Source organism: Pinus tabuliformis, chromosome Q (genome assembly GCF_031772625.1).
Source record: "Pinus tabuliformis cultivar Carrire ecotype Pingquan chromosome Q, CPIR1, whole genome shotgun sequence".
NCBI classification, from domain to species: domain Eukaryota; kingdom Viridiplantae; phylum Streptophyta; class Pinopsida; order Pinales; family Pinaceae; genus Pinus; species Pinus tabuliformis.
This window is the reverse complement of record NC_142296.1, coordinates 878,134,123-878,143,657: the sequence shown is the minus strand read 5'-3', so window position 1 is coordinate 878,143,657 and position 9,535 is coordinate 878,134,123. Positions and strand designations below refer to the sequence as shown.

Below are 9,535 nucleotides of genomic sequence, written 5' to 3'. Positions count from 1 at the left end.
ATATGCCTGATGATTATGGTCATTTAAATTGAGGTCTTGATGTTATTATGTTTTGTGTTAATTTGTATTGACCCTTGCAGATGATTATGTTTATGAAATTCAGGTATAAGTTAATATATTGTGTTATTATGTCATACTACTTTAGAATGATTGTGCATTTGTGATTGTTATGCGTGAAGGAAAATTGTTTATGAGTTTATGATGTGGGCATGTTAGCTAGTTACTGTTATGGATATCATGACTTATTTATGTTTTAGTTGATGTGTTGTGAATTTATCTTGTTTCAAGATGGTTGTACTAACACATTATGCGCTGAGACAGATTATATGCACTTGAATGCAAGAAGGTGCTATTTGTAGTATTATGACTAATGACTGTAAGTTGATTTCAAATTATGAAATGGTTGTTAGTATTGGTAAACGTTGATTTAAAATTAATAGACATGATGTATTTATCTTTGAAATGTGTGACTTACATGTGTGAAAAGTTGTAGGGAAATGTGTTTGGTATTAGCATGAGAATGTAACGGTTGATTTGTTTATATAACTAAGAGTTGGGTGATGTGATAGAATATAGTAAGACTCAATTGTAGAAAGGTAAAAGGTGAAAGAAATGAATTAGTTGATAATTCCTTTAGCTATGTTTGGAAACTAGAATTCCAAACGAATGAATGCTTTGAATATAGGAAGTCTTCTTAACCTAGATTTTGTCTAACATTGTGTGAATATATGTTATATTCCTAAAAATGTATTTAACAGGCATAATAAACTAGTTTCGAGTTATGGATAAATTCGTCAATGGATTGGAGTCCCTTGAGAGATGGCGTGGATGTGTTCAGTTGCAAGGCAATGTTCTTGACACAACAAGGTAAGGCACCTGTGTATTGTTATATTTATTTATACACTAAAAATTATGTGTTTATGATATTATGATCTAGGGATTGCATGGAAAAAGATACTTCCATGAAATCTTGAAGATGGTTCAGGTTTAATTTCCCTTGGAGGCATTGGAACCCATGGGGTTGAGTCATGGTGTTTGTTGGGGGTTTTGTGCCTTCAATATTTTGTGATTTGTTTGAGCTTGATTTATGGGTTTTGATTGCGTTTGGTGTAAGGCATTGTCACTTTGTTTGTGGTGTCATGTTGCTATTGGTGTTTCATGGTTTTCATTTTTCCTATTTCTAGTTCTCACCTTCCATGTTTTTAGGGTATTGGGAATAATTTTGGAAAGAGGAAATTTAGTGGAGTTTAGGGAGATCTGAATGAAACCTAACAAGTAATGTAAGACTTAGATGAAGGCCAATGCATTTATAAGGGCAATTGAATGCAAGAATATGACAACCAGTTGGGCTAGTTGGGTCCATTGGGGTAAATGGGCAGTGGCGGGACAATCATGAGAAAGGTAATAAGAAATGTAAAGTAAATTGATTTGAGGCGTCAGATTCCTTGCCTATATGGAGAAATGTTGTTCTCAATATTGTGCATGTTGTGCAAAGATAAAGGGAGTTCTCTTAATCTTGACCTTGTGATATCTAGTAATTATGTCATGACTATGATCATGCTGATGTCTATATATGTATAAATGTATGTATGTATGTATGTCATTATCTGACAAGGTTGTCAGGGATCATTCTTGTGGACTAATGATTGCATATGCAGGTGAATGGCATGAAGAGGTTTTTTTTATGAGGAATCAAATGGGAAGAGTAGCCCTAACATATTTATGTGGTGAGTATCATGTGGATATGATTTGGTATTATGTGATTGTACTATGCTTGTGTTTATGTCATGGAAAAGTAACGCTAAAGGATATGTTAGCAAAATGAAAGCAATGCCATTTGTGGCATGCTGGGACAAGACACTTAAAGTAAGGTTTCCTGGTAGAGACAGTGTGGTTTATGGGTGTGTAATACTATTGTCATATAATTGTTGTACATAATGTACCTATGGTGTTGTGTGCATGTTTCATATACAGTGTTGTGTGCCTGTTTATATACAATATTGTGTATATACAGTGTTGTGTGCATGTTGCATATATGGTACTGTTTTCTTATAATGTTGTGTATGTGTTGTATATGTAATGCTATATACATATGGTGATGTGTACATGTTGTATAGTGGTTCTATGTACATTTAATGCTATGTATGTGTTATATATGCAATGTTGTGTACATATGGTTCCGTGGGCATTTTAGATATGCGATGTTGTGTACACATGGTGTTGTGTGCATGTTGTACATGTGGTGCTAGGTACATATGGTGTTGTGTGCATGCTGTACATATGGTATTGTGTGCATGTGGTGTTCTGTACATGTTGTACATGTGGAGCTATGTGCTTGTGGTGTTATGTACATGTTGTGTAGGTGGTATGTACACGTTGTCCAGGTGGCACTATTTATATGTGGTATTGTGTACACATCGTACATGTTGTGTTGTGTATATTTGGTATCGTGTTACAAGTATTGTGTACTCGTATCATGGCCTGTGTATTCATGGTATTGTATGATGTGTATTTATATGTATTGTGTTATACCTTGGGTATACATGTATGTCTTGTTGTACACTGGGTGTAGGTGTATGTGTGCCATTTTACATCGGGTGTAGGTGTATGTGTTGTGTTTTACACTAAGAGTAGGTGTATGTGTCCTACTGTACACCGAGTGTAGGTATATGTATCATGTTGTACACCTGTGTTGGTGTATGTGTTGTGTTGTACATTGTGTATGTGTATGTGTTGTACAATGTGATGAGATAGGTAGGTACATGATTGTCTGGGCCTTGTTGTTATTGAGGGTTGAGGCGGTTTAGTCTTGGGATACCCTTGTTGCTGATATTAAGGGAGGAGGTAGTTCAGTCTCTAGATTCCCTTGTTGCTTAAAGAGAAGGCACTGGATACTTGCCAGGTTTTGCAACCAATTCAGTGTGCCTACAAAAAGGATAAAGAACAAAGGTAGAAGCAAATAATCATTGAAAGATAAGTATCAATATTTTATTTCAGTTTTTAATAATGCATGTGATATATGACTATGATTTATGATGGTTACATGTGATATATTATTTTGATTATGATGGTTGTGTTTGAGATAACCTGATGTGTTATGTTTATATGTTTATACATGATGATTTGGTCAAAGAGATAGTTTGACTTTTTGTGACAGGAGTAAATAAAATTGCGAGTGTACCTTATTGATGGGCCACCAATGAGGTATGAATTGAAATTTTTTCAATTCAAATTAATCTAATGGAAATTATGTACTTGGTACAAGAAAGCATGGAAAATTCCTGGTTGGGTGGTTGAAACTGACTGTAAGAATTAGCAGTAGTGGAAAAAGGAATTGGAATAGTGTTGGGCGATTTAGTTTTCTGCTAAATCCCTGTCATTTAATTTATCAATCCGGGGAATCGTGAACTTAGAAGCAAACCAAAATATATGGAACCTTAGATGAAATAGGTGTAAGAAGTTTGTTTAGAATGGAAATGCATATTACAAATCTAAACTATCAGATCTATTTTATGAAAGCATAAAAAATGTTTGATCAATGGAATTATTTTACTTTAGAAGATAGAGAAGAGTTTCTTGTTCAAGAGTCCTGATTGTTCTTCTACAACCTTCCTATAATAACATTACCAAACACCTAAGAAAGCAAGAAGGAAAGCATGTAAATGAAAGCAAGTAAATATTGTTTTCAGTTCAGTTCTTAATGGAGAAGAGTCTCCTAACTTAGGAGGACTTGATTTCTCTAGATACTGAAAGGGAATCAATATTCACATAAATGTAATCTAGGAAAGCATATGAGAAAGTAAATCTTATTTCAATTTAATTTAGCTCATGGAGAAGAGACTCCTAACTTAGGAGTTCCTGGTTTTCCTTCTCACATCAAAACTAGCTATTGAAAGGAGATCAACCTTCACACAACAAAACATGGCCACAACATGAATTCATACTAAAATTATCTACAAGTATTTACAAGAAAGAAATAAGATAAACATCATAATTAAAATTAGTATATTCACAACATTACTTTACAACAAAGTGCACTTATCTCAGTATGGGGATCCTTCCATTCCTCAATGAGCACACATGAACAACTATCACAACTTAAGAATCAAACAACACTCATAACTCATGATTTGGAGAAAATGATATTATTCATGTTGAATGAACAATCATAAATTTGGTGCTAATGAGTAATTGATAATTGTTTTCTCTCCTTCCTCTCCATCATAACATGATTTGGAGGATGCTCCTCTTATTTATACATGAATTAGGGATATCTACTCAATAAATGTAGATCCCTTAAATATCTACTAGACCCATACTTGTCTCAACTTATCCCTAAATACTAGATACAAATCCCATGACACATCAAAATCTCCATGATCTTTCTCCTTGGAATATGGTCAACCTATTGAGTTGAATTTCGAATTTGATCTTGGGAGGCCACATAAGGGTGCCTTGGAAGCTTCCAAATGATCTACACATGTCATCAAACTCAAGCCACTTTTAGGTATAAGAAAATACATCATGGAAAATTTTAGGGGCTAATGTTCGCCCAGTGGGCTAATTTTCCATGATTTTTCCACAAAAAAGATTCGCCAATTTCCAATTTTATAAAAGACGATTCGCCCAAATTTTAGAATATAAAATTATTTTACCTTAAAAATCGCCAACATTATAGAGAGACTATATATAAAATAATTATAAATTTGATCAATTTTACAAATATATCAATAAACATTTATAATTTGCATATTAGGGATTAGTGAGATTCGCCAATGTTTTAAACTTCAAGAAAATTTTCCATCCTTAAAATTTTCCTTGAAATACATGTTATTTCTCTAACTTTTAATCATAAATTCACTCTAAATACATGAAATTAATAACTTTGGAAAATGAGAATATAAACTCATATGGTAATGGAAATATAGGGTTATGTAATGATAATATGATGAAATGAGGTGACAAAATGAGGATAAAGGTGAAAATGGAGTGAAAATTGAGGTTAATTTGGCGGCCCAACATACCCCCCAACTTAAGTTATTGCATGTCCTCATGCAATCTATTACATTGATCATGATTTGATCTTTTGAATTGTCTTGCTGTTACATGAACTTTGGCTGATATCGATTTTTTAACTTCACATAATTTTCTTTTTGACAACCTTGTTCCTTTTTGCAAAGTCTTCTCTCTTAAAAACATTTGATTCAACATATTATTTTGGTTGGTTCTTGTGTGACAACCAAAATTTGTTTAGTATTGGTTCTTGTGTAACAATACTTTCATTGTTTTTGTGTTGCATCAAAAGAATTTGAAAACATTTAATCGAGTGCAACATATTAGTTTGGTTGGTTCTTGTTTAACAACCAAAATTTGCTTAGTATTGGTTCTTGTGTAACAATACTTTCATTGTTTTTGTGTTGCAACAAAAGACTTTGAAAACATTTAATTGATTGCAACATATTATTTTGGTTGGTTCTTGTGTAACAACCAAAATTTGCTTAGTATTGGTTCTTGTGTAACAATACTTTCATTGTTTTTGTGTTGCATCAAAAGACTTGGAAAACATTTAATCAACCATTCTTTCTTTGATCATTATTTTGCAAAACATGTAACTTTTGAATCATAATGCAATAGTAGTTGGTTGGAAAAAGTATGTTGGTTAGGATGATATGTGTAGAAAGGATATATATGACATATGGAAGGTGATCATGGAGTATGGATGTGAATATGAACATGGTGAAACATTTTCCAAAAATTATAATTTTAGTATTAAAGGAATTGTATGATAAAAAGTTAGAAAATAACATACCTTTACTTACCTGAGTGGACAAACTGTGTATATGTAGAAAAGTGTGGCTTCTGCTGTTGAATCATGGAATGAAGAATACAAGAATGTGATCTGTGTCTTGGTTGCATATATTATGGATGAAGTTGCAAATGTGGATCTTTTATTACTATTACTGAACTTGTTGAATCTTCTCTTGAATCATATAGTCTTCGTCTTGTCCCATATCGTGGCACAATTCTTTCCATGTGAATGAATGTGTCGATGTTGAACATGGAAAGAAGTCATTGGATTACCGACCATTGATGAATGTCGTTAACCAATGCGAGGCAAACTCACCATTAATTTCAATGAGTGCCAAGGTACCCAAGTACATCTTGCGAAGTGCGAATGAATGAGCTGATGTCGAGCCACTTGCAAGATCCAACAAACAAGGGACATTAATGTATTCCCATTGTTCGTTGGCGAGAAGACTTGCCATTAGGGCATGCAAGCCTCAAGGTACTATTAATGACTCTAGTCTTTATCCCAGATAAAGTGCTGAGGTCGATGGGTCAAGACTTGTTGAAAGGTGGGCCTTAAGGAATCCCACATCAGTCAACGCGAGTTCGTACAAATGATTGGTAGGTCTATAGATACAAGATGTTATGGTCAAACATTTTTTATGGCAAGGAAAGCAAGGCAATGTAGAGAGATGGATGGTTTATTCATGAGGTAAAAAGGATGAACTGAAAGATAGGCAAAAATGTATGCGACTCAGAAAAGTAGACATGTATGAAGTCATGATGGATAAGGCAATGAATCAATGGACTTTAACATGGATGACTGATGAGGCTTTGAAAGAGAAGTGTGGGAAACAAATCATGACAACAAAACATTTCTTTGTAGCCACAAATGTCACGACATTTGTAATTAACTCCTTAAAGCTTCAATAATGAATGTGATTTCGAGAAATCACATCTTCATGGACTTGGATCATCACGCACCTGTCAAAGCTCAGTTCAAATCTTGCATGAAAATTGTGAGAGCTTTTTGAAGAACATAAAATACAAGTATAAATGCTAGCAACAAAATAAAATGAAATGAATTTTTTACCTGTTGCCTTTGTGCGCTAGTTCCTAACTCCAACAAGACAAGTAGCATAAAATGTTTCCAGCTGTTAAGAAATTTCCATTTGCAAATTTTTTTTTTTTTTTTTTTTTTTTAATTATTTTGAATTTTTTTTATTTTTTTTTAATTGGTTTTTTTATTTTTATTTTTTTGAATTGTTCTAATATTTTTTTTAATGGCTTTGATTTGTTTTTTTTTTAAATTATTTTGAATTTTTTTTTTTAATTGGTTTTTTTTTTTTTTTTTTTTTTTTTTTAATTTGGAGAAAGCACTTATCTTAAGAAAACATTTCTTACAAGCAAACAAGTCATTGACTTGGAAGAAATTCCAACTTAGGGCTAAAGTTCCATCACTGATATATAGTTTTTAAAGTTAACCCATTGCATATTTCTGAGTCCAACTCCGTGCAGTGGACTCATATTTGCCCCTATCAGTCTTGTACATATGAGCAATCTCTGGTACAAGAGGATCATCTGGGTTTGGATCCATCAACAAAGAGCAAATTGAGAGCAAAACCTTGCAGATTGTCAAAGCAGGACTCCACTGTTCCTTCAAGATTTCAAGGTAGATACTTCCATTGTTATTTATATTTGGGTGGAAAACTTTAGTCCTAAATGCAACCTTCAGGGGCTTGAATGGATAATCAGGAGGAAAATGAATAGTCACAAGAAATACACCCCCTGCATAGGGACTGTCAGAAGGTCCCATGATAGTTGCCTGCCAATGAAACATATCATCTACTACTGGACCTGCACTGGATCCATTGCGCCAACAATAATGCGAAAACACTGTTAACAGAGATCCTCAGGCGAATAGATCGGAGAAGAAAATCAGCCCCTGCCTTCCTTTCTTACACGCAGTGGACCAGAAGACACTTATTTCTTGATTCTTCCTTCACAATACCAGAATCCATCAGGGTGCATGATGAAAGCGCTTCAGCTCCTTCTTGGGTGTTGTCACAGGAGGTCAGATTATCTTCAGATACGGAATCACACTACAGCCAAAATTTCTTAACTATAGCTTGCAATTGTGCCATGTTCGGAAGAATCAGCATAGTACACAAACAACTGTCTTCAATATCACAATGCCATCAGCTACCAGCGTCTTTTCAGTGGATCTTACTTGACTTATCACCAAAATGAAGGATCACAAGTGCCAAGAAAAATGCCCTAGAGAACAAATGACGAGAAATGTCAAGAACACTGCATCTACGTGCCAACTGTTCAGAGATGACGCCATCACTTTTAGTAGGCATTTTCAACTAGTATATACTATAAACTTATAAAAGTAGTCAACCTTTTCCAAAATATGACACTAGCCCTTCCTTTAGATGTGTCACGGGTTACAGAACTCACTGAAAATGCTTATTAGTTTCAATGCAAGCTTCAACTCCACTGGTTAAGTTAATAAGGAATATCCAAGCTCCCAACCACATAAAACTTTTAGGATGCATTTAAATTTACTTCACTCAGATTCATTTTCAGCCGTCTTCAAAGGACCTTGACTTAGCCACTTTGCTCGAAACCCTGTTCCTTTGCAATCAGAACAGTGTACTGAACCCTGACCCATGCAAATTACGCACGTTGTATTCCATGACGGGACTTCACAAAGAATATTATCTCCAAGTATAAAAAACCCAGTCCCTCTACACCATTTACACTCTACATATCCATTTGCATCACATGAAGAACAACACACTGGTCTTGGTTGCTTTGAAATAAACCAGGCTTGCTCCATTCGCTTCAAAAACTGCCATGAATTTTCGTGCGCGCTGTCAGAGGAATCCACCACCACAGCCCTTATCCGCCCAACTCTACTATTTATTATTTCTTTTCTAGGGTTTCTTCTCTGATAAATAATTCTTGCCATAGATATAGAAAACCTCAAAGTGGTATGGCCATGGCTTATATGACGACCCAATTCTGCAGTGGGAGTCGATGACGATGATGCTAATATCATGCCTCTCCTAAAATTACAGGGAACAGTAACAATCATGGATGGTGCTAATGATAATGATTTGGCAAGAGAGGGGCATATCACAAATTCCGTGTAAGATCTATTCTCTACCCCAAATGTGTTGTTGGGTCGACATATGTCTCGATTTGAATTCCCGCATCAAATTATACTTTTCTGTGTTAGGGGCAAATTATGGTCTACCTGCCAACAACATCCCATCAAATTAGGTAAGAGAATTATCAAATCCTGAAAAAGCGGTAATAGAATGTTCAAGCCCTCTGAGTGGTATAGATCTTCGATGTCAGAGAAGTCTTTCTGAATCACAAATTAATTTTGGATTAGACATGGTTGACCATGTCTATTCCTGGGATATTGATATCATGCAGATAGGATAACATTTAATTGAAACAGAAAGGCCGATTTTAGGAGGATTTTTCTCTAACCGAGTTTAACAGATGCATGCAAAATTGAGGGCAGTTGAAACCGCCACAAAAGAATTTACATCGATGTTTGTTCTGGAGCTGGATGATGAGATGAGGAATCTGATAGATCTGAGGATTGAAGTAAAGAATGTGATGACAATTCAGGTACGTGGTGCAATCCAAAAGCATGCTGCGTTGAAGTCAAACCAGAAACGTGTAGTAATCCTGATGTTTGCTACGTTGAAGACAAATCAGAAATGTG

At 34.8% G+C, this 9,535-nt stretch overlaps 1 protein-coding gene and 1 pseudogene across 1 annotated transcript; both read right to left on the bottom strand.

The window, feature by feature from the left end:
* Positions 1 to 7,267: 7,267 nt before the first annotated feature.
* On the bottom strand, positions 7,268 to 7,603 carry LOC149222302 (ubiquitin-conjugating enzyme E2 28 pseudogene; annotated as a pseudogene).
* A 756-nt stretch (positions 7,604 to 8,359) lies between these two features.
* On the bottom strand, positions 8,360 to 9,041 carry LOC149222301 (uncharacterized). The gene has a single exon (XM_089383074.1). The coding sequence runs from the start codon at positions 8,888 to 8,890 to the stop codon at positions 8,360 to 8,362; it is 531 nt and encodes a 176-aa protein (XP_089239200.1). The 5' UTR covers positions 8,891 to 9,041.
* Between the last annotated feature and the right edge of the window lie 494 nt (positions 9,042 to 9,535).